The sequence below is a fragment of the Cherax quadricarinatus genome, chromosome 29 (genome assembly GCF_038502225.1).
Source record: "Cherax quadricarinatus isolate ZL_2023a chromosome 29, ASM3850222v1, whole genome shotgun sequence".
Classification (NCBI taxonomy): Eukaryota; Metazoa; Arthropoda; class Malacostraca; order Decapoda; family Parastacidae; genus Cherax; species Cherax quadricarinatus.
This window is the reverse complement of record NC_091320.1, coordinates 18,263,548-18,288,203: the sequence shown is the minus strand read 5'-3', so window position 1 is coordinate 18,288,203 and position 24,656 is coordinate 18,263,548. Positions and strand designations below refer to the sequence as shown.

Here is a 24,656-nt window from a genome sequence, read left to right as displayed (position 1 = left end):
TCGACTGGAACAATGGAATTAATAAAAAATAGGGCTCAAAGTGGGGAAAATCGACGATTGGTTAATATCGCTGAGGTTGCTAATTTCACGAAAGTGTAATTCCCTAAGTTTTCCATCAAATTTCATACTTTTAGTGTCATTACCATTGGGAAAAGATTCTCTATCATTTCATAAGAAAAAATAATTTTTTTTAACCCTTTGACTGTTTACGTCGTATATATATGTCTTACACGCCACTGTTTCTGACGTATTTATGCGCGTAAATTCTAACGGCTTCAAATTGATCTGGAGATAGCTGGCAGGCCTACATGAGAGAGAATGGGTCTGAGTGGTGGGTGTGCACCCTGTGAAAAAAAATCTGGGACTAAGTGGTGCACTGTGGGAACGCCATCTTTGTAGTCCATTTTCACCATGCCTCGCTGTATGACGTTCCTCAATCCTCGGCGGATTGGAGGTCTTTTGTTCCCAACTGATAGCTCTAACAGCGATGAAAGTGTCAGTGAAAGTGAATTCCATGGTTTTTAAGCAGGTGTGACTGAAAAAAGTGCCCAGGATAACGTAATTACTGATGAAAACCCAGATGACCCACGACCTTCCACCTATGGTGCAGGGCCGGCTCGTTCACGTTCACGTTCACCTGTACCAGGACGAAAGAGGAAACTATTTGCCCGTGTGCAAGACTCAGATGAGAGCAGTGAAAGTGATAGTGATTTCCAAGTTATTGAAAGCAGTTCTAGTTGTGGCAGTGAGGGTGAATATTCCCCAGTCAAGCGGCAGTATACACGATGTAGCATGCAGTCTGGTAGTGTTTCATATACTGTTCCAAGGGGAAGGAGTAAATCTCGGAGCACATCCTGTGGCCCTACCCCACGACCTGATAGTGAATATGATGATATTGTTACGATGGGTATGAATGATGTGAGTGAGGCAACAGGTGGTGATGGTGATAAGTGATGGTGGCATGAGTCATGTGGCACCGGCGGCGGGCCACGCTGCTGACTCTGCACAACCAGCCTCACCCAACCATACACTCCCACAACAACCACAACCACGTTTCAATATCCAGAACCCACCAGCAGACTGCATCTGGGATTGGCAGGAAGGTGACGAGTTTGTTCCCAGTACCCATGACTTTGATGAAACACAAAGTGGAATATGGCCATCGTGTACACTTTGGAACAATGCTACTGAACTGGAATGCTTTCAGTTATTCATCGATGAACCCCTGATGGACATTATTGTAAGGGAAACCAACACATACTATGAGTACACCATGGCAAATACAATTCTCTCACCAGTGGAAGGACACAACTGTGGCAGAGATGTACCTGCTTTTTGCCACAATAATGCTTATGCCACATGTGTATAAGTACACTATCACCACATACTGGGCAAGAGAATGCCTGATTTCAATCCCAGGTTTTAGTGACATCATAGGTGTGAATCGTTTCTTGATACTGCTACGTATGTTACACTTTTCAGACAAAACAAGGCCTGACAGAAGCGACAGGTTATATAAGATCAGAAATGTGTTTAAGTACCTGAAACAAAAGTGTTGCATGTATTTTTATCCCTTCAGGAAGCTTGTTATTGACAAGTCTTTGATTTTATTCAAAGGAAGACTCTCATTCAAGCAATACATACCAAGCAAGAGGAAATGCTTCGGTGTAAAGTTATTTGTACGGAATGATTGCAAAAATGGTCTCATTTTGGATATCACTGTGTACACTGGCAGTAATACAGTGGACCCCCGCATAACGCTATTAATCCGTTCCTGAGAGCTCAATGTTATGCGAAATTATCGTTATGCGAATTAATTTTCCCCATAAGAAATAATGGAAATCAAATCAATCCGTGCAAGACACCCAAAAGTATGAAAAAAAAAAAAAAACTTTTACCACATGAAATATTAATTTTAATACACACAAACTTAAGAAAACATGCACAGTTACATGACACTTTCCTTTATTGAAGATGTGGTGATGATTGATGGGATGGGAGGAGGGGAGACTGGATGGTTTTAGTGTTTAGAAGGGGAATCCCCTTCCATTAGGACTTGAGGTGTCAAGTCCTTTTCCGGGATTGCTTCCCTTCTTCTTTTAATGCCACCAGGACCAGCTTCAGAGTCACTGGACTTCTGTCGCACAACATATCTGTCCATAGTGGCCTGTACCTCTCGTTCCTTTATGACTTTCCTAAAGTGTTTCACAACAGTGTCAGTGTAATAGTCACCAGCACGACTTGCAATAGCACAGATTTCCTTAATCTTTGAAGTAGGCAACTTCTTCAATTTCTCTATCCCCTCCTCCGAAGCAATTTCCTCAGGTGTGGCCTCTTGCTGTTGAAGTTGATCTAGCAGCTCATCAGTGGTTAGTTCTTCATTGTCCTCCTCCACCAACTCTTCCACATCCCCCCCACTAACCTCCAACCCCAAGGATTCCCCAATGGCACAATTGATTCCTCAACTGGCATACTCCTCTCAGGGTTAGCCTCAAATCGTTCAAAATCCCTTTGGTCTACACATTCTGGCCACAGTTTCTTCCAAGCAGAGTTCAAGGTCCTCTTAGTCACTCCCTCCCATGTCGTCACGTGAGGTCACAGACCCTGAGCTGCTTTGGGGATTAGCGTGGACGGTTACAAAGCATGGCTTGCTTCTGCAGTGTTTTAAAAACTGAGGTTGGAGAGTTGAAGGAGGAGGTCTTGCTTCTCCAGGAGGAGATTAGGAGGCTGAAGGTCCACCTCAATGGGCCTGGGAGAGAGTGTGAGGTGGTTGGAGATGTGGGGAATGAGGCTTCTAGCAGTGAGGTGCAGTCTGTCTCTCACTGTGAGGAGGCTGTAGGTGGGGAGGGAGCAACGGCTACCAGCAGTGAGGTGCAGCCCAGCACCTGCTACAAGTGGCGAGTTGTTCACAGTAATGGGAGGCGCATCAGAGTAAGGAAAGTTAAGAGTGAAGATCTGAAGGTAGGAAATCGCTTCTCTGTTCTCCAGGATGAATGTACTTCAGTGGCCAGTGAAGGTAAGGGTACTACTGCCCCTGCTAATGAAGGTAAGCGCATTCTTGTGGTTGGTGACTCTCAGGTAAGATATGTTGACCGTGCTTTTTGTAATAGGAATAAGAAGATGAGAGATAGAGTGTGGTTCCCTGGAGCTGGTGTTGGGGACATTGTCAACAGGCTGGATAATATCATGTCAGGTAATGGGAACAAGCCCATTATCTGTCTCAGTGCTGGTGGAAATGATATTGGGAAGGGTAGGAGAGAAGAGCTGCTAGATAAGTACAGGTCAGCTATAGATTTCATTAAGTCTAAGGGAGGGATCCCAATCATATGTAGCATCTTGCCTAGAAGGGGAGTAGGAAATGAATGGTTGTCTAGGGCAATTGGTGTAAATTGCTGGCTAGACAGATACTGCAAGGAACTTGCAATCCCATTCATTGACAACTGGAACAACTTTTATGGCAAACATGATATGTATGCAAGGGATGGGGTACATCTCTCTGGGGCAGGGGTGGTAGCACTTGCAGACTCGATTGAGAAGGCCATTGGTGAAATGCCTATGATTTTAAACTGATGGAAGATAGAGGTATGGGTGTGTGTGGGAAACAAGCAGGTTGCAACACTAGGGTTGGAAACAGTAAATGTATAAAAGGCATTCAGCATGAAGTTATAAATAAAGACAATAGAACAGGTCAGCAAACAAAGGGGGACAGCAGAGGGCAGCAAGGGACTAGCTCCCTTAAGGTTTACTATACTAATAGCAGGAGTGTTAGAAATAAGATAGATGAGCTAAGATTAATTGCAAGTGCAGGAAACATAGATATTATTGCTATAACAGAGACCTGGCTCAATCTGAAAGATAGAGAGATGCCCTCTGAATGTCACATACAAGGCTATAAATTATTCCACACTGACAGGGTCAACAGGAAAGGTGGTGGAGTAGCGATGTATGTCAGAGACAATTTAAATTGTTGTGTTAGACAAGATATTAAATTAGAAGCGTCAGCCACTGAATCTGTTTGGTTACAGCTTCTCGAGGGCCGAGAAAAACTAATTTTGGGTGTGATTTACAGGGCCCCAAATCTTGATAGGGAGTGCAGTAAACTTCTATGGGACGAAATTCGTAAGGCATCTACATACGAAAATGTTGTGCTAATGAGAGATTTCAACTATAGACAGATTGACTGGAGCAATTTGACAGGAAATTTAGAGTCGGGTGACTTTCTTGATACGATCCAGGATTGTTTTTTAAAACAGTTTGTGACAGAGCCAACTAGGGACAATAACCTCCTTGACTTGGTTCTTGCCAGTAGGGAAACACTAATTAATAATCTTGAGGTTAATGATGAGCTTGGGGAGTGTGATCACAAATCACTCAGTTTTAACATATCATGGAATTCCCCTAATAATGGCAATCAAGTCTCCGTCCCTGACTTTCGCTTGGCTGATTTCATAGGACTGAAAAATTACTTAGGTGGGCTGAACTGGAATGACCTGACTAAGGGTCAGGTAGGTGGTGATGGTTGCCGATATGATGCTTTCCATGGCATAGTTCTAGCTGCTCAGTCAAATTATGTTCCAAATAGGGAAATCAGATCAAACAAAAATGATCCTAAATGGATGAACAATAGATTAAAATATCTGATTGGTCAAAAGAGAGGCTTATATAGGCAAATCAAAAGAGGAGAGGGGCAATTAAGAAATCGATATATTCAGTTAAAGAGAGAAATAAAAAAGGGAATTAGAAAAGCAAAAAGAGATTATGAGGTTAAAGTTGCAAGAGAATCGAAGACTAACCCAAAAGGATTCTTTCAGGTATACAGAAGTAAGATCAGGGACAAGATAGGCCCACTCAAAAGTTCCTCGGGTCAGCTCACTGACAGTGATAAGGAAATGTGTAGAATTTTTAACACATACTTCCTCTCAGTTTTTACACAGGAGGATACCAGCGATATTCCAGTAATGATAAATTATGTAGAACAGGACGATAATAAACTGTGCACTATTAGGGTCACAAGTGACATGGTCCTTAGGCAAATAGATAAATTAAAACCTAACAAATCCCCAGGCCCTGATGAACTGTATGCAAGGGTTCTAAACGAATGTAAAGAGGAGCTTAGCACACCTTTGGCTAATCTTTTCAACATATCACTACAAACTGGCATGGTGCCAGATAAGTGGAAAATGGCAAATGTGATACCTATTTTCAAAACAGGTGACAGGTCCTTAGCTTCGAACTATAGACCAATAAGATTAACCTCCATAGTGGGAAAATTTATGGAATCAATAATTGCCGAGGCAGTTCGTAGCCACCTTGAAAAGCATAAATTAATCAACGAATCTCAGCATGGTTTTACAAAGGGGCGTTCCTGCCTTACGAATTTATTAACTTTTTTCACTAAGGTATTTGAGGAGGTAGATCATGGTAATGAATATGATATTGTGTATATGGACTTCAGTAAGGCTTTTGACAGGGTCCCACATCAGAGACTATTGAGGAAAATTAAAGCACATGGAATAGGAGGAGAAATTTTTTCCTGGATAGAGGCATGGTTGACAAATAGGCAGCAGAGAGTTTGCACAAATGGGGAGAAATCAGAGTGGGGAAGCGTCACGAGCGGTGTTCCACAGGGGTCAGTGTTGGGCCCCCTGCTGTTCACAATCTAAATAAACGACATAGATGAGGGCATAAAGAGCGACATCGGCAAGTTTGCCGATGACACCAAAATAGGCCGTCGAATTCATTCTGACGAGGACATTCGAGCACTCCAGGAAGATTTGAATAGACTGATGCAGTGGTCGGAGAAGTGGCAGATGCAGTTTAATATAGACAAATGCAAAGTTCTAAATGTTGGACAGGACAATAACCATGCCACACATAAACTAAATAATGTAGATCTTAATATTACGGATTGCGAAAAAGATTTAGGAGTTCTGGTTAGCAGTAATCTGAAATCAAGACAACAGTGCATAAGTGTTCGCAATAAAGCTAATAGAATCCTTGGCTTCATATCAAGAAGCATAAATAATAGGAGTCCTCAGGTTGTTCTTCAACTCTATACATCCTTGGTTAGGCCTCATTTAGATTATGCTGCACAGTTTTGGTCACTGTATTACAGAATGGATATAAATTCTCTGGAAAATGTACAAAGGAGGATGACAAAGATGATCCCATGTATCAGAAACCTTCCCTATGAGGAAAGACTAAGGGCCCTGAAACTGCACTCTCTAGAAAGACGTAGAATTAGGGGGGATATGATTGAGGTGTATAAGTGGAAGACAGGAATAAATAAAGGGGATGTAAATAGTGTGCTGAAAATATCTAGCCTAGACAGGACTCGCAGCAATGGTTTTAAGTTGGAAAAATTCAGATTCAGGAAGGATACAGGAAAGTACTGGTTTGGTAATAGAGTTGTGGATGAGTGGAACAAACTCCCAAGTACCGTTATAGAGGCCAGAACGTTGTGTAGCTTTAAAAATAGGTTGGATAAATACATGAGTAGATGTGGGTGGGTGTGAGTTAGACCTGATAGCTTGTGCTAACAGGTCGGTTGCCGTGTTCCTCCCTTAAGTCAATGTGACCTGACCTGACTAGGTTGGGTGCATTGGCTTAAGCCGGTAGGAGACTTGGACCTGCCTCGCATGGGCCAGTAGGCCTTCTGCAGTGTTCCTTCGTTCTTATGTTCTTATGTTCTTAATTGAGGATATTAAAGTGATCTCTCCAAAACTCTCTTAGAGTCAACAGAGTTTCTGAGGTCACTACAAAGCACCTTTCAAACAGAGCTTTTGTGTACAGTTTTTTGGAGTTTGCAATAACCTGCTGGTCCATGGGCTGCAGGAGAGGAGTGGTATTAGGAGGCAAAAACTTGACCTTAATGAAGCTCATGTCCCCACAAAGTCGCTCTGCCAAGTCTGTAGGATGATCAGGAGCATTGTCTTACACCAGGAGGCACTTAAGGTCTAATTTCTTTTCAGTTAGTTAATTTTTCACAGTGGGGGCAAATGCTTGGTGTAACCAGTCATAGAAAAAGTCCCTAGTGACCCATGCCTTATTGTTTGCCCTCCACAGCACACACAAATTAGCCTTGAGGATATTCCTTTGCTTGAACGCTCTGGGAGTTTCAGGGTGATACACTAATAAAGGCTTCACTTTGCAATCACCACTAGCATTGGCACACATGAGAAGAGTAAGCCTGTCTTTCATAGGCTTATGTCCTGGGAGTGCCTTTTCCTCCTCAGTAATGTAGGTCCTGCTTGGCATTTTCTTCCAAAACAGGTCTGTTTCGTCACAATTAAACACTTGTTCAGGTTTCAGTCCTTCACTGTCTATGTACTCCTTGAATTCACGCACATATTTTTCAGCTGCTTTCTGGTCCGAACTGGCAGTCTCACCATGCCTTATCACACTATGTATGCCACTACGCCTCTCTCAAACCAACCTTTGCTGGCCTTAAATTCGCTTGCATCACAACTAGTTGCAGGCATTTTTCTAATTAAATCCTCGTGCAACTTCCTAGCCTTTTCACTTATGATCGCTTGAGAGATGCTATCGCCTGCTATCTGTTTTTCGTTTATCGACACCAATAACAGTCTCTCAACATCTTCTATCACTTGCGATCTATGTTTCGAAAACAAAGTTAAACCTTTGGCAAGAACAGCTTCCTTGATTGCCATTTTCTTGGACACAATAGTAGCGATGGTTGATTGGGGTTTACTATACAACCTGGCCAGCTCGGAGACACGCACCCCACTTTCATACTTAGCAATGATCTCTTTCTTCATCTCCATAGTAATTCTCACCCTTATTCCTGTAGGGTTGGCACTAGAAGCTTTCTTGGGGCCCATGGTCACTTATTTTTCAGGTGAAATCACTATAAAAAGGCTGTAATAATACGAAATGTTCCGTTTGTATGCTTGAATGTTACCACAGAGGCTGGCTTGTAAACAATGCCACTGCCAGAACAAGTGAGGCTGGCTCAGGCCGCATGGATGTGTCTCAAACGAATCGCGTTGAGCGAATTTTTTAGCGCTATGTGAGGCAAAATTTTAGCGATAAAATGTATCGCTATGCGGATTTAACGCCATGCGATGCCAACGTTTTGCGGGGGTCCACTGTACATTGAGAGACACCAGGAAGTTATTGGGTATCTCTGGTGATGTGGTTCAAACAATGATGGAATCATATCTTGGTAAGGGGCATATATTATTTACTGATAGCTGGTACACAAGCCCCATACTCAGTGATTTCTTGCGAGTGAACCTGACAGACGTGTGTGGCACAGTACGTGGTAATCGTAAACATATGCCAAGGTTCGACGCTGGCACTCGCAGAGGTGAGGTGCAAGCCTTTGCTGCCAATGACATCATGGCATTTTGGTGGCATGACAAACGTGATGTCACATTGTTGACATCAGTTCACCGAAACGAAATGGCACATACTGGCAGGCACAATAGAGAGACCAATGAACCCATTCTAAAACCTGCAGCTGTCATGGACTACAACCTCAATATGCGCTTAGTGGACAAATGTGACAATGCAGATTGAGTTTGCTGATTGTGTATGCAAGAGTTATAAGTGGTATATAAAACTTTTTTTCCATCTTGTTGATATTTCCATGATAAATGCTTATAACATATGCAAGTTGAGGACCAACAACAAACCAAATAGTATGGTGAATTTTGTTTGTCAGTCATCAGACAAATAATCACCAAGTACCAAGGAGCAACACCTGCAACAGACCAGTGTCCACGAAATTACCAACACATGCCATCTCGTTTGAGGCCTGGTGATCACTACCCCATACAACTGCCTCCTACTGCTTTCAAGAAAAATGCTCAGAAGAGGTGTTTTGTATGTGGACATATCACAAAACGCCCACAAACACGCAGAGACACTTGTTTTATGTTTGAGGAGTGTCAAGTGCCACTCTGCATATACCCATGTCTCAAAGAGTTCCACAAGCTGCATCAGTTCTAGGAAAGTGTTCAGTGACTGTACATATGTATATATACAGTGGACCCTCGCCTAACGATATTAATCCATTCCTGAGAGCTCAACATTAGGCGAAATTATCGTTAGCCGAATTAATTTTCCCAATAAGAAGAAGACATGTACAATTACAAGACACTTACCTTTATTGAAGATCTGGTGATGATTGATGGGATGGGAGGGGGGTGTGTATGGATGGTGTTAATGTTTAGAAGGGGAATCCCCTTCCATTAGGAATTGAGATGTCAAGTCCTTTTCTGGGGTTACTTCCTTTCTTCTTTTAATGCCACTAGGACCAGCTTCAGAGTCACTGGACCTCTGTCGCACAACATATCTGTACCTCCCGTTCCTTTATGACTTTCCTAAAGTGTTTCACAACATTGTCAGTGTAATAGTCACCAGCACGGCTTGCAATAGCTGTGTGAGGGTGATTTTCATCAAAGAAGGTTTGCACTTTAAGCCACATTGCACACATTTCCTTAATCTTTGAAGTAGGCAACTTCCTCAATTTCTCTATCCCTTCCTCCAAAGCAGTTTCCTTAGGTCTGGCCTCTTGCTGTTGAAGATGATCTTGCAGCTCATCAGTGGTTAGTTCATCACTGTCCTCCTCCACCAATTCTTCCACATCCTCCCCACTAACCTCCAACCCCAAGGACTTCCCCAATACCACAACTGATTCCACAACTGGCATAGGCTTCTCAGGGTTAGCCTCAAATCCTTCAAAATCCCTTTTGTCTACACATTCTGGCCACAGTTTCTTCCAAGCAGAGTTCAAGGTCCTCTTAGTCACTTCCTCCCAAGCCTTACCTATAATGTTAACCCAATTGAGGATGCTAAAGTGATCTCTCCAAAACTCTCTTAGAGTCAGTTGAGTTTCTGTGGTCACTACAAAGCACCTTTCAAACATAGCTTTTGTGTACAGTTTTTTGAAGTTTGCAATAACCTGCTGGTCCATGGGCTGCAGGAGAGGAGTGGTATTAGGAGGGAAAAACTTGACCTTAATGAAGCTCATGTCCCCAGAAAGTCGCTCTGCCACATCTGAAGGATGACCAGGAGCATTGTCTAATACCAGGAGGCACTTAAGGTCCAATTTATTTTCCAACAGTTAATTTTTCACAGTGGGGGCAAATGCATGGTGTAACCAGTCATAGAAAAGGTCTCTAGTGACCCATGCCTTACTGTTTGCCCTCCACATCACACACAAATTAGCCTTGAGGATATTGTTTTTCCTGAACACTCTGGGAGTTTCAGAGTGATACACCAATAAAGGCTTCACTTTGCAATCACCACTAGCATTAGCACACATCAACAGAGTAAGCCTGTCTTTCATAGGCTTATGTCCTGGGAGTGCCTTTTCCTCCTGAGTAGTCTATGTCCATTTTCTTCCAAAACAGGCCTGTTTCATCACAATTAAACACTTGTTCAGGTTTCAATTCTTCACTGTCTATGTACTCCTTAAATTCCTTCACATACTTTTCAGCTGCTTTTTGGTCCGAACTGGCAGCCTCACCATGCCTCATCACACTATGTATGCCACTACGATTCTTAAATCTCTCAAACTAACCTTTGCTAGCCTTAAATTTACTCACATCACCACTAGTTGCAGGGATTTTTCTAATTAAATCGTAATGCAACTTCCTAGCCTTTTCACATATGATCGCTTGAGAGATGCTATCTCCTGCTATCTGTTTTTCGTTTATCCACACCAATAACAGTCTCTCAACATCTTCTATCACTTGCGATCTCTGTTTCGAAAACAAAGTTGCACCTTTGGTAAGAACAGCTTCCTTAATTGCCGTTTTCTTGGCCACAATAGTAGCGATGGTTGATTGGGGTTTTGTTTACAACCTGGCCAGCTCGGAGACACGCACTTCACTTTCATACTTAGCAATGATCTCTTTCTTAATATCCATAGTAATTCTCACCCTTTTTGCTGTAGGGTTGGCACTAGAAGCTTTATTGGGGCCCATAGTGACTTATTTTGCAGGTGCAATCACTAAAAATGCTGTGATAATACGAAATGTTCCGATTGTATGTTTGGATGCAACCGCGGTGGCTGGCTTGTAAACAGTGGCACCCACGGTACAAGTGAGGCACGCTCAGGCTGCAAGCGGACGCGTCTTGAACGGAACGAATTGCGTTGGGAGAGTTTTTTAGCGCTAGCCGAAGCAAAATTTTTGCGTTAAAATGTATTGCTAGCCGGATTTAACGTTATGCGATGTGTTTGTTAGGCGAGGGTCCATTGTATTATGGAACAATAGTAATAAACAATGTTTTGTATTGTTTGTTTTTGTAAAAAAGTTTTATACACAAACTAAAAGTGATAATATTTGTTCAGTTATTGTGTTGTAAACAATGAATGTATATTTGAACAATGCACCTTACTTTAGTCTCACAGGCCACATAAGTTACTTAGAAAAGAACAATATTGGAAAATACAAGAAACCTTCGAACTGGAGTAAATAAAATAATACCAGGTGGGCGGCATTCGCCGCTGTTGCCATACGGCGCTCATTTTCTGCCAACTTTGCGCCTCTTTATCTCGGTAAGTACTGATGGCAAAAAAAAATTTTTTAGGCTTAAAACACTCAGTAAAATAATCCTAACATTTCGGTAAGAAAATTTTTTTTTTTTTCAAATATTTTGCGACAAAGAATGACAGTTTCAGAAAGGGGCCTGCGACAGTCAAAGGGTTAAATTTTCGCGACACCAGGAGACACCTCAGGATTTGGGGTTGCGACAGTCAGGGGGTTAATCATAAATGGTCAGCTTGTCTACATCACTAACAGTTTTTTTTTTATAATTATTGGTTCCATGTGGGTCACTGCATTAAGGCCATAACTGGAGCTTAGGTTGGGCCAAAGAACTGCAAAGATATGGAAGCAGCCGTTGATGCTGTCACCACTGCAGTGCAAAATAAAAGATTTACTATTATGAAGACAACTGCATTATTGTAAAAATGGTATAAATAATATCGGAGTGTCTGTGAAAGCATATTAGACCCACCAGTTGATATGTATTGGACACGTGACGTTATTTGCTTACTTTTGAACATTGGAAAAAATATAACATTTCTGCTATTTTAAGCTCAATTGCAAGATACTTTTAGTCAGTAAACTATTCAAAATCATCTCTATTTCTGTAATATATCTTCCATTCCATCAAATGAGACCAAGAAAAGAGAATACAACCATAAATACTATACAAAAATACACTGCAAAGTCGCTGTTTTAAACCAAAAACAGTTTTTTTTCTCAAAATGCACTGCATGCTGCAGGATTTTTTGTATACTGCACACACTGACCATTCAGACCCATTCTCTCATATGTAGGCCTCCCAGCTTTCTCCCATAAGACTGGAAGCAGCTAGAATTTTGGCGTAGTATTATTACGGGCCGAACACTGGCTTGCAAGTCATAATATTACAGGACTACAGTGAAAGGGTCATTTTCCTAGAGTTTTCCATATCGAAATAATTAAAATTTCTCTTTATTGAACTTCGTATTGTTTTCAGCAGCTCTCACAAAGATTTGGATGATGTCTGCTTGGAGTTTTTCAGCGTCATTGATGGATGATACAGTCATGCAAATTCGGGTGTCATCCACAAAGGAAGACAGTGCTGTGGCTTACATCTCTATGTCAGATATGAGGATAAGAAACAGGATGGGGGCAAATACTATGCCTTGTGGAACAGAGCTTTTCACTGTGGCTGCCTAAGACTTTACTCTGTTTACTATTACCCTTTGTGTTCTATTTATTATGGATCCATTTACCTACTTTTCCTGTTATTCCTTTATCACGCATTTTGTGCACTATTACACCATGGTCACACTTGTTGAAGGCTTTTGCAAAGTCAGTGTATACTACATCTGTATTTTGTCTGTCCTCCAGTGCATCTAAGACCCTGTCATAGTGATCCAGTAGCTGGGACAGGCAGGAGCAACCTGCTCTAAACCCATGTTGCCCTGGGTTGTGTAACTGATGGATATCTAGGTGGGTGGCAATCTTGCTTCTTAGAACCCTTTCAAAGATTTTTATGATATGGGGTGTTAGTGCTATAGATTAGTAATTCTTTACAATAACTTTACTGCCACCTTCGTTGAGGGGGGCTATGTCTATTGTTTTTAGTGACTGTGGGTTGACCTCTGTGTCCACGCTGTTCTTGATAAACACACAGAGTTCCACGAGTCTGGCCCTGGGGCCGAGTGCATGAGCATGTCATTTACCGCTTTTTTTCAAAGTTTTGTGATGTTAGGATAATAACCAGTGAATTTTGAATCAACCAACTTTTGAGTCTCGGTCATAAAAATTCATTTAGATTTTCGACTCTTAGTCCAGATAACGGCTCACTAAACAGCTAGTCAATTAGCAATACGATTTTTTAGGATGAATTTTTTTTTTAGGCCATAACCAGTCAAGAAATATGCATTGGAATTTACAAGAGTACAAATCCTCCAGTAAAAGTCTTGCTGGTACTCTCAGGAGTACAAGTCCTCCAGTAACAGCCTTACTGGTACTCTCAGGAATACAAGCCCATCAATAACAGTCTTCCTGGTACTCACAGGAGTACGAGCCCACCGGTAACAGTCTTGCTGGTACTCTCAGGAGTAGAAGTAACAAAAAAATGAGAAGAAAACAAAAGATGGAGAGAGAGAAAAAAAGGAAACAGAAAATAAGCCATGAAATATAATGATGAAAGAAAAAAGGTGAAACACACTGAAAAAAGGCAAATGAAAATACAAAAGGAAGAAAACAAAGAAAGAAAATGAAGAAAAATAGAAATGAAAAAGTCAAACAAAAAAAAAGACAAAAAAATATGAAAAATTTGAAACAAAAAAAATTGAAGAAAATAAAAATAATAAGATAAAGCAAAAGACAAAGATGATTATAAAGATGACAACAAAGACAATGACAATTAACAATAGTAGTAAATATAGTAGTAGTTCCAGTAGTAGTGAACAGTGGTAGCAGTAGTAGACATTACATTGGTGGTGGTGGTAACAATAGCAGCAGCATTACCAACAACAGTACCATCATTAGCAGCAGCAAAAGTAGCATTAGCAGCAGCAGCATTACCAAATGCAAGAGCAGCATTAGCAGCAGCAACAGCATCAGCATTAGTAGCAGCAGTAATAGCATTAACAGTAGCAGCAACAGCATCAGCAGCATTAGCAATAGGAGCATTAGCAACAGAGTAGACAGTAAGCCTATATAGCTAGTTTCCAAAGTTTCCACCAGCAGGCAGATCTCTGGGTGGGCATACCCAGGCCTGCCCCTCTCTCACTTGGCAACCAGGCACCCTAGAGTCAACAGCTTCCACTCCTCTCACTCGCAGGCATGGCCCTCTGGGTCGCCCAGGGCACTTAACCCGTAAATGGTCCAAACGTATATATACGTTCACTGTCCCAGTGCCCCGAATATTTTGAAAAAAAAAAAAAAAAAAAATGGCTATTTTTAACGAAAATAAAGAGCACATTTTTCTAAGTGTTATAGGATAAAAAAATTAGGATCAAAATGATAGTGGACCCTCGACCAACGATGGCATCGACTAACGATAAAATCAGGCAACAATGCGTTTTTGCATAAAAATATTGGCTCGACCAATGATGAAAAACTCAGGTAAGGACATTTGTCCCGAATGTGTCCGCCTGTCCGTCCAGCCTGAGCGCCTCAGCTGCCCTGCCTTCAGCTAGTGTGCCATTGTTTACAAGCCAGGGCTGACGGTTTCACAAATACATGCGATATATTTTGTATTATTCCATTGATTTTAGTGCTTATAACTGCTAAATAAGCCACCATGGGCCCAAAAACAGCTTCTAGTGCAACCCGTGGTAAAAAGGGTGAGAAATACTAACAAACGCATCGCATAACGTTTGAGCGTAAAAATTTTGCCCAGCCTGGCTCTGGTGGCCTGGTGGTTAACGCTCTCGCTTCACACGGTGAGGGCCTGGGTTCGATTCCCAGCCAGAGTAGAAACATTGGACGTGTTTCTTTCCACCTGTTGTCTATGTTCCCCATCAGTAAAATGGGTACCTGGGTGTTAGTCGACTGGTGTGGGTCGCATCCTGGCACACTGACCTAAGGAGGCCTGGTCACAGACCGGGCCGCGGGGGCGTTGACCCCCGGAACTCTCTCCAGATAAACTCTCTCTCTCCAGATAAACAGCCTAACGATAAAAAACTCGCCCAATGTGATTCATCCAGGACATTTTCTACACTGCCCTGTGGGTGCCAGTGTTTACAAGCTAGCCAGCGAGGTCGCATCTACGCATATATTTGGTACATTTCACATTATCCCAGTGTTTTTAGTGCTTGTAACTACAAAGCAAGTCACCATGGACCCCAAGAATGCTTCTAGTGCAAATCCTGTGGTAAAAAGGGAGAGAATTAGTATGGACTTGAAAAAGAGAGATTAAGGAAATGTGTGCAAAGTGGGTTGAACTGCAAACCTTTATGGATGATAATCACCCTAACACAGCTATTGCAAGCCATATGGTGGCCCGGTGGCCTGGTGGCTAAAGCTCCCGCTTCACACACGGAGGGCCCGGGTTCGATTCCCGGCGGGTGGAAACATTTCGACACGTTTCCTTACACCTGTTGTCCTGTTCACCTAGCAGCAAATAGGTACCTGGGTGTTAGTCGACTGGTGTGGGTCGCATCCTGGGGGACAAGATTAAGGACCCCAATGGAAATAAGTTAGACAGTCCTCGATGACGCACTGACTTTCTTGGGTTATCCTGGGATGCTAACCCTCCGGGGTTAAAAATCCGAACGAAATCTTATCTTATCTTATTACAATGAAATGTTGTGGCACATTTTAGGCAAATCTTAAAGGAACGCGAGGTACAGAGCTCTATGGACAGATTTGTTGTGCGACAGAGGTCCAGTGACTTTCAAGCTGGTCCTAGTGGCATTAAAAGAAGGGAAATAACCCCGGAAAAGGACTTGCTACCTCAAGTCCTCATGAAAGGGGATTCTCCTTCCAAACAATAACTTCCACCATATCCCCTCCTCCCATCCCATCAATCATCACCAGGTCTTCAATAAAGATAAGTGTCATGTATTCTTTACTTAGTAGAGTAGTAATTGTGCATGTCTTCTTTTTGGGTGTATAAAAATGTATATTTCATGTGTTAAAAATTTTTTTTTCATACTTTGGGGTGCCAAGAACGGATTAATTTGATTTCCATTAACAAGTTAAGGAAGCCAAGAGAACAAATGGATTTGTCAGTTAAAAATAGGAGAGGAGAGTTATTAAATGGAGAGTTAGAGGTACTGGGAAGATGGAGGGAATATTTTGAGGAATTGTTAAATGTTGATGAAGATAGGGAAGCTGTGATTTCGTGTATAGGGCAAGGAGGAATAACATCTTGTAGGGGTGAGGAAGAGCCAGTTGTGAGTGTGGGGGAAGTTCGTGAGGCAGTAGGTAAAATGAAAGTGGGTAAGGCAGCCGGGATTGATGGGATAAAGATAGAAATGTTAAAAGCAGGTGGGGATATAGTTTTGGAGTGGTTGGTGCAATTATTTAATAAATGTATGGAAGAGGGTAAGGTACCTAGGGATTGGCAGAGAGCATGCATAGTTCCTTTGTATAAAGGCAAAAGGGACAAAAGAGAGTTCAAAAATTATAGGGGGATAAGTCTGTTGAGTATACCTGGTAAAGTGTATGGTAGAGTTATTATTGAAAGAATTAAGAGTAAGACGGAGAATAGGATAGCAGATGAACAAGGAGGCTTTAGGAAAGGTAGGGGGTGTGTGGACCAGGTGTTTACAGTGAAACATATAAGTGAACAGTATTTAGATAAGGCTAAAGAGGTCTTTGTGGCATTTATAGATTTGGAAAAGGCGTATGACAGGGTGGATAGGGGGGCAATGTGGCAGATGTTGCAGGTGTATGGTGTAGAAGGTAGGTTACTGAAAGCAGTGAAGAGCTTTTACAAGGATAGTGAGGCTCAAGTTAGAGTATGTAGGAAAGAGGGAAATTATTTCCCAGTAAAAGTAGGCCTTAGACAAGGATGTGTGATGTCACCGTGGTTGTTTAATATATTTATAGATGGGGTTGTAAGAGAAGTAAATGCGAGGGTCTTGGCAAGAGGCGTGGAGTTAAAAGATAAAGAATCACACATAAAGTGGGAGTTGTCACAGTTGCTCTTTGCTGATGACATGGTGCTCTTGGGAGATTCTGAAGAGAAGTTGCAGAGATTGGTGGATGAATTTGGTAGGGTGTGCAAAAGAAGAAAATTAAAAGTGAATACAGGAAAGAGTAAGGTTATGAGGATAACAAAAAGATTAGGTGATGAAAGATTGGATATCAGATTGGAAGGAGAGAGTATGGAGGAAGTGAATGTATTCAGATATTTGGGAGTGGACATGTCAGCGGATGGGCCTATGAAGGATGAGGTGAATCACAAAATTGACGAGGGGTGCACTTAAGAGTCTGCAGAGACGAAGAACTTTGTCCGTGGAAGAAAAAAAGGGGAATGTATGAGAGTATAGTTGTACCAACACTCCTGTATGGGTGTGAAGCATGGGTGATGAATGTTGCAATGAGGAGAAGGCTGGAGGCAGTGGAGATGTTATGTCTGAGGGCAATGTGTGGTGTGAATATAATGCAGAGAATTCATAGTTCAGAAATTAGGAGAAGGTGTTGGATTGTTGAGATGGGAGGGGTTGTTGAGGTGGTTTGGACATGTAGAGAGAATGGAACAAAACAGAATGACTTCTTCTTTCTTTCTTTCAACATACCGGCCGTATCCCACCGAGGCGGGGTGGCCCAAAGGAAAAACAAAAGTTTCTCTTTTTACATTTAGTATTATATATAGGAGAAGAGGTTACTAGCCCCTTGCTCCCGGCATTTTAGCCACCTCTTACAACACGCATGGCTTACGGAAGGCGGGGTAGGGGTCAGCCTAGGAAGGGTTGGAGGGAGGGGGTAAAGGAGGTTTTGTGTGCGAGGGGCTTGGACTTTCAGCAAGCGTGCACGAGCGTATTTGATAGGAGTGAATGGAGACATGGTTTTTAATACTTGACGTGCTGTTGGAGTGTGAGCAAATTAACACTTATGAAGGAATTCAGGGAAACCGGCAGGCCAGACTTGAGTCCTGGAGATGGGGAATACAGTGTCTACACTCTGAAGGAGGGGTGTTAATGTTGCAGTTTTATAACTGTAGTGTAAAGCACCCCTCTGGCAAGACAGTGATGGAGTGAATGATAATGAAAGTTTTTCTTTTTTGGGCCACCCTGCCTTGGTGGGAATCAGCTGACGTGTTAATAAAAATTAATGCTTATGCCTCATGTCTATAAGCATAATATAAAATCATACTGGTCCACAGATGAGTATGACACCACTGTGCATGACACCTTGTTTCAAAGACTTTCACAGACTGTAGCAGTTCTAGGAACATATCCAGTGACTGTACATATGCAAATATATAATAGAACATTATTAATATACAACATTTTTGCATATTTTTTATTGTAAACAATTACTGTCAACAAAATAATGATGAAAATTTTAGTGCGGTTATTGTGTTGAATACAATGAGTGTACATACAGTGGACCCCCGCATACCGATTTTAATCCGTGCAAGAGGGGTCATTGTTATGCGAAATAATCGGTATGTGAATAAATTTTCCCCATAAGAAATAATGGAAATCAAATTAATCCGTATGAAAAAAAAATTTTACCACATGAAATATACATTTTCCTACACACAAAGAGAAGGATACATGCACAATAGTAGAGTAGTACATGCACAGTATATATTGTGCATGTACTAGTCTACTAAATGAAGAATAAATGACACTTACCTTTATTGAAGATGCAGCAATGACTGATGAGACACTGTGTCCTGGGAGTGCCTTTTCCTCCTGAGTACTGTAGGTCCTGTTTGGCATTTTCTTCCAGAACAGGCCTTATCACACTGTGTATGCCACTACGATTCTTAAATCTCTCAAACCAACCTTTGCTGGCTTTAAATTCACCAATACGAGCACTAGTTCCAGGCATTTTTCCCTGTTCACCTGGGTGTTAGTCGACTTGTGTGGGTTGCATCCTGGGAGACAAGATTAAGGACCCCAATGGAAATAAGTTAGACAGTCTTCGATGACACTGACTTTTTTGGGTTATCCTGGGTGGCAAATCCTCTGGGGTTAATTGTTTCTTGGTATTCTCAATAAGCCACACCAACAACGGTGCTACAGCAGAAGCAGCAGCTGACGGTGGTACAGCAGCAACAGACGATGCTACAGCAGCAGCAGACGATGCTACAGCAGCAGCAGACGATGCTACAGCAGCAGCAGCAGCTGACGGTGGTACAGCAGCAACAGACGATGCTACAGCAGCAGCAGACGATGCTACAGCAGCAACAGACGATGTTACAGCAGCAGCAGACGATGCTACAGCAGCAGCAGACGATGCTACAGCAGCAACAGACGATGTTACAGCAGCAGCAGACGATGCTACAGCAGCAGCAGCAGCTGACGGTGGTACAGCAGCAACAGACGATGCTACAGCAGCAGCAGAAGATGCTACAGCAGCAGCAGCAGCTGACGGTGGTACAGCAGCAACAGACGATGTTACAGCAGCAGCAGACGATGCTACAGCAGCAGCAGCAGCTGACGGTGGTACAGCAGCAACAGATGATGCTACAGCAGCAGCAGACGATGCTACAGCAGCAACAGACGATGTTACAGCAGCAGCAGACGATGCTACAGCAGCAGCAGCAGCAGCAGACGATGCTACAGCAGCAGCAGCAGCTGACAGTGCAGCAGCAGCAGCAGCTGTACCACCAATAGTAGCGATGGTTGATTGGGGTTTATTATACAACTTGGCCAGCTCGGAGACACGCACTCCACTTTCATACTTATCAATGATCTTTTTCTTCATCTCTATTGTAATTCTCACCCTTATTGCTGTAGGGTTGGCACTAGAAGCTTTCTTGGGGCCCATGGTCACTTATTTTCCAGAAAAAGCACCGAAAACACTGTAATAATACGAAATATTCCGATTGTATGCTTGGATGTTACCGCGGAGGCTGGCTGGTAAACAATGCCACCGGCGGCAAATGTGAGGCTGGCTGAGGGGCACATTGGACGCGTCTCGGACGAAAATCGGTGAGCGGGATTTTAAGCGGTATGCGAGGCAAAATTTTTGCGATTAAAGCAAGCGGTATGCGGATTAATCGTTATGTGATGCCATCGGTATGCGGGGGTCCACTGTATATACATTATGCATTATATTGGTCTCACAGGCCACAAACGTTACTGGAAAAAAACATTAGAAAAGAAATGAAAAAAAAAAGGAATAAAACAGTAAAATAAAAAAATGCGACATTACATTAGTTGAGGATGTTGCCGCCACCTGGTCATTGAGGCTCAACTTCACATCTCTATATCATGGAAACTACTGATTGGGAATTTTGTTTTACTTTTATTACCTATTGAAAAATATAATCTTTAGTTCTGAAGGAATTTTTTTTGTTTTCAAAAATACTTAGGTCATTGAGGGTCAACTTCACACCTCTATATCTTGGAAACTACTGATCGGAAATTTTGTATTTGTTTTATTACCTATAGAAAAATATAATCTTTAATTCTGAAAGAATTTTTTTTTTTCAAAAATACTTGGACCCTGGCTGTCACTATGAGATCTGACCTCTGAACCCTGAAAGGGTTAATAAAATGAATAAAAGTCAATTAATTATTATACAGATGGCATATTTATAATTTATATAAGACTCATTATTGTACCTTCATCAAATGACATGTCAGCGGATGGATCTATGAAAGATGAGGTGAATCATAGAATTGATGAGGGGAAAAGGGCAAGTGGTGCACTTAGGAGTCTGTGGAGACAAAGAACTTTGTCCTTGGAGGCAAAGAGGGGAATGTATGAGAGTATAGTTTTACCAACGCTCTTATATGGGTGTGAAGCATGGGTGATGAATGTTGCAGCGAGGAGAAGGCTGGAGGCAGTGGAGATGTCATGTCTGAGAGCAATGTGTGGTGTGAATATAATGCAGAGAATTCGTAGTTTGGAAGTTAGGAGGAGGTGCGGGATTACCAAAACTGTTGTCCAGAGGGCTGAGGAAGGGTTGTTGAGGTGGTTCGGACATGTGGAGAGAATGGAGCGAAACAGAATAACTTCAAGAGTGTATCAGTCTGTAGTGGAAGGAAGGCGGGGTAGGGGGTCGGCCTAGGAAAGGTTGGAGGGAGGGGGTAAAGGAGGTTTTGTGTGCGAGGGGCTTGGACTTCCAGCTGGCACACGTGAGCGTGTTTGATAGGAGTGAATGGAGACAAATGGTTTTTAATACTTGACGTGCTGTTGGAGTGTGAGCAAAGTAACATTTATGAAGGGGTTCAGGGAAACCGGCAGGCCGGACTTGAGTCCTGGAGATGGGAAGTACAGTGCCTGCACTCTGAAGGAGGGGTGTTAATGTTGCAGTTTAAAAACTGAAGTGTAAAGCACCCTTCTGGCAAGACAGTGATGGAGTGAATGATGGTGAAAGTTTTTCTTTTTCGGGCCACCCTGCCTTGGTGGGAATCGGCCAGTGTGATAATAAAAAAAATAAATAAAATAATAATAATCAAATGACTTCAAGCTTACCCTATCAGGAACACGGTCATGGACAAAAACCATTATAATGGCTGTGATCCATGTGACAAGAAACATGTATAGGCACGAGATGATAGTTTTCATGTATTCTGGCCGGAGCTGGGTTGCCACACCACTAGGTCGACGCAAGCCACCATATTTTTGTTGATCTGGAAGATCTGAGGCCTGAGAATCTGACGAGTAGGTTCTGCAAGTGGAATTCTTACTTTTGTAAATAAAAATAATACAAACAGGAAGACATATACTGATACAAAAAAAAAAATTAATTTTTATATATTCAAACAAGGATATGAAAATTCTTGGAGGGAAAATTAGTAATGGGGGAGTCAAAGGGAAGCATGTTATAACATCAGTTTAAATTCACACTTGTCAACAACCCATTTCCTAAACCTAAGAAAAGGCTTGAACTTAAGAAAATATGAGAGAAAAACACATGTTTTGTTTTAAGAGACTTTCCAGCATTCACACACCTGAAACAAGTCTTAGGAGCTGCTTCTGTGACAGTGTAGTTACTGCAGCAGACACTCACTCACTCTTTTTGTTATGTTCCTCACTGTCATGCCTACTTTATAACTGCAACATGATCCCTAGAAACACAATAAGGTGTAACATTCAGTGTACCTTGTCTTTCTAGTAATGTGATATTTACATGCACAGTCCTTGTGTGTCAGCTCAACAAAGTTTGCCTTTCCATTAGCTTGCCCAATGTTACTTTAATTTCTTTAATCAACTTGGACTCAATTTTCTTACAATGACGTATGTGACACATTTTGCATTATTTAGTATAAATGGGAATCAACCATGTAATTTTTATCCTTCATGAATGAATCGTTGGTGGTACCTACTAATAGTGATTGCTCCAATATTCTCAATATTGTACAACCGCTGGACAACTATGATATGGCCTTGGATCCACTGGAAAACAAACATAATGCAGATATAGTAAACACAGATTTTGTAAAAGCCTCTGACAAGTGCGATCATGATGTAATAACACACAAAATGCATGCTAAAGTTTTAACTAGCAAAGCAGAAGACGGATCTTCAGCTTTCTAACCAATCGAACACAAAGAGTTAAGTTGGAGGCTGCCGTACTGAAAAGCTGTTCCACAGGGCACAGTACTCGCCCCCAGCCTGTTCCTCATCCTCATGTCATAGACAGAGGACATGGTAAATCTCCACTCGGTTATGGAAAACTGGAAGAAATAATAGCCAAAACTGAGTATACTACAAACTCTAATTACACAATAGAGTGGAAAAGTAGTGTGAAGGACTTAGGAGTGGTAATGTCAGAGGATCTCACCTTCAAGGATCACAACAGTGTCACAATCACATCTGCTAGGAAAATTATAGGATGGGTAATGAGAACCCTCAAAACAAAGGATGCCAAGCCAATGATGATCCTTTTTAACTCACTTTTCTCTAGGCTGGAATACTGCTGTACACTAACATTTCCATTCATGGAAGGTAAAATTGCAGATCTAGAGAATGTACAGAGAACATTTACTGCACATGTAAGTTCTGTCAAACACTATAAAACTTTGAGGGTCCAGACTCCCAATCTGAAGTGTCCACAGGGTCCAAGAACTTTAAAAAAAAAAAAAAAAGTTTTATTTTTTCTTATGAAATGGTAGAGAATCTTTTTCTGAAGGTAATAAAATGAAAAGTACAAAATTTGATGGAAAATTTACGAAGTTACGCTTCCGCAAATTTTGCTGTCACCGATATTTATGCATCGGCAATTTTGCCCAATTTGACTCCTATTTTAGGCCAATTACAGTGTTCCAGTTGATTAAATTCTTAGCTGCTTCGATAGTATTCCTTCTATTTTATCAACTGAGCACAAGAAACCTCCCAATCAACTATTTCAACAACCCAATAGAGATATCAGAAATTGGTAATTTGGCCAATTTCACACAAATCTCAAAATATTCCATTTTCAAAATAGGGTCCAGAATAAGCAATGCAGGCATTCCTGGCATTAACCCTTTCAGGGTCCGGAGGCCAAATTTCCAAGTACGCACCAGTGTCCAAGAATTTTCAAAAAATAATTTTGTTATTTTTTCTTATGAAATGGTAAAGAATCTTTTTCTGAAGGTAATTAAACAAAAAGTATGAAATTTGATGGAAAACTGATGAAATTATGCTCTCGCGAATTTTGATGTGTCAGGGATATTTAAGCATCGGCGATTTTGCCGGCTTAGACTCCCAGTATAGGCTAATTACATTATTCCAATCAACCGAATTCTTAGCTATTTCACTAGTATTACTTCTATTCTATCGACTGAGCAGAAGAAATCGCCAAGTCAACTGTTTCAACAACAAAAAAAAAAGTGATCGGAAATTGGAAATTTGGCCAATTTAATGCAAAGTTCAAAATATTCCAATTTCAAAATAGGGTCCAGGATAAACAATGCAGGCATTCCTGGCACTAAACCAAAATTTCCTCTGTTCATTAGTTATGTTTTCAGGCTTTACAAATGAATTCCATTTTGATTTTTATTCACAATAAATTTTTATTCAAACCAAACAATAGAAGATTTACTGTTATGCAATATTGTAATAATTGCATAAATAATGTCACCACTTTTGTGAATGTTTATTAGACCCACCAGCTGGCATGTATTAGATGTGTTAGGTCAATTGTTTACTCTTGAACATCGGCAAAAATGTATCATTTCTGCTACTTTGAGCTCGGTTTCAACCCATTTCCAGTATTAAAACCAATCAAAATCATCTCTATTTCTGTAATACACCTTCCATTCTATCAAATGGAAATCGCAAATACAACTATAAAAAACATACGAAAAAACACTGCAAAGTCGCTGTTCTCATAAAAAATTATGGTCTCAGTTTTTTTTTTCTCTCATTATGCACTGTGTGCTGCAGGATTTATTTTATGTGGTGCACACATACCTGTTATGTCTTGGCTTTTGGTCATCCTGTGATATTTAACTATTGTAAGAGAATATGATCATCACTTAATATCATAGCGCGAAAGTCCCCATTTATAGCAAAAATAAAGGCTTTCGGTGTTATATTATTATCTGTTTAATA

At 41.4% G+C, this 24,656-nt stretch overlaps 1 protein-coding gene across 4 annotated transcripts in view; it reads right to left on the bottom strand.

Moving 5' to 3' along the window:
* LOC128705333 (sphingomyelin synthase-related protein 1) overlaps positions 1-24,656 on the bottom strand; it is a 344,236-nt gene that overhangs the window by 81,725 nt on the left and 237,855 nt on the right. For all 4 annotated transcript variants that reach the window (XM_070089639.1, XM_070089640.1, XM_070089641.1 and 1 more), the window contains exon 5: positions 21,591-21,786. In XM_070089639.1, the coding sequence (XP_069945740.1) occupies positions 21,591-21,786 (196 nt within the window). The remainder of the gene's footprint in view (positions 1-21,590; positions 21,787-24,656) is intronic.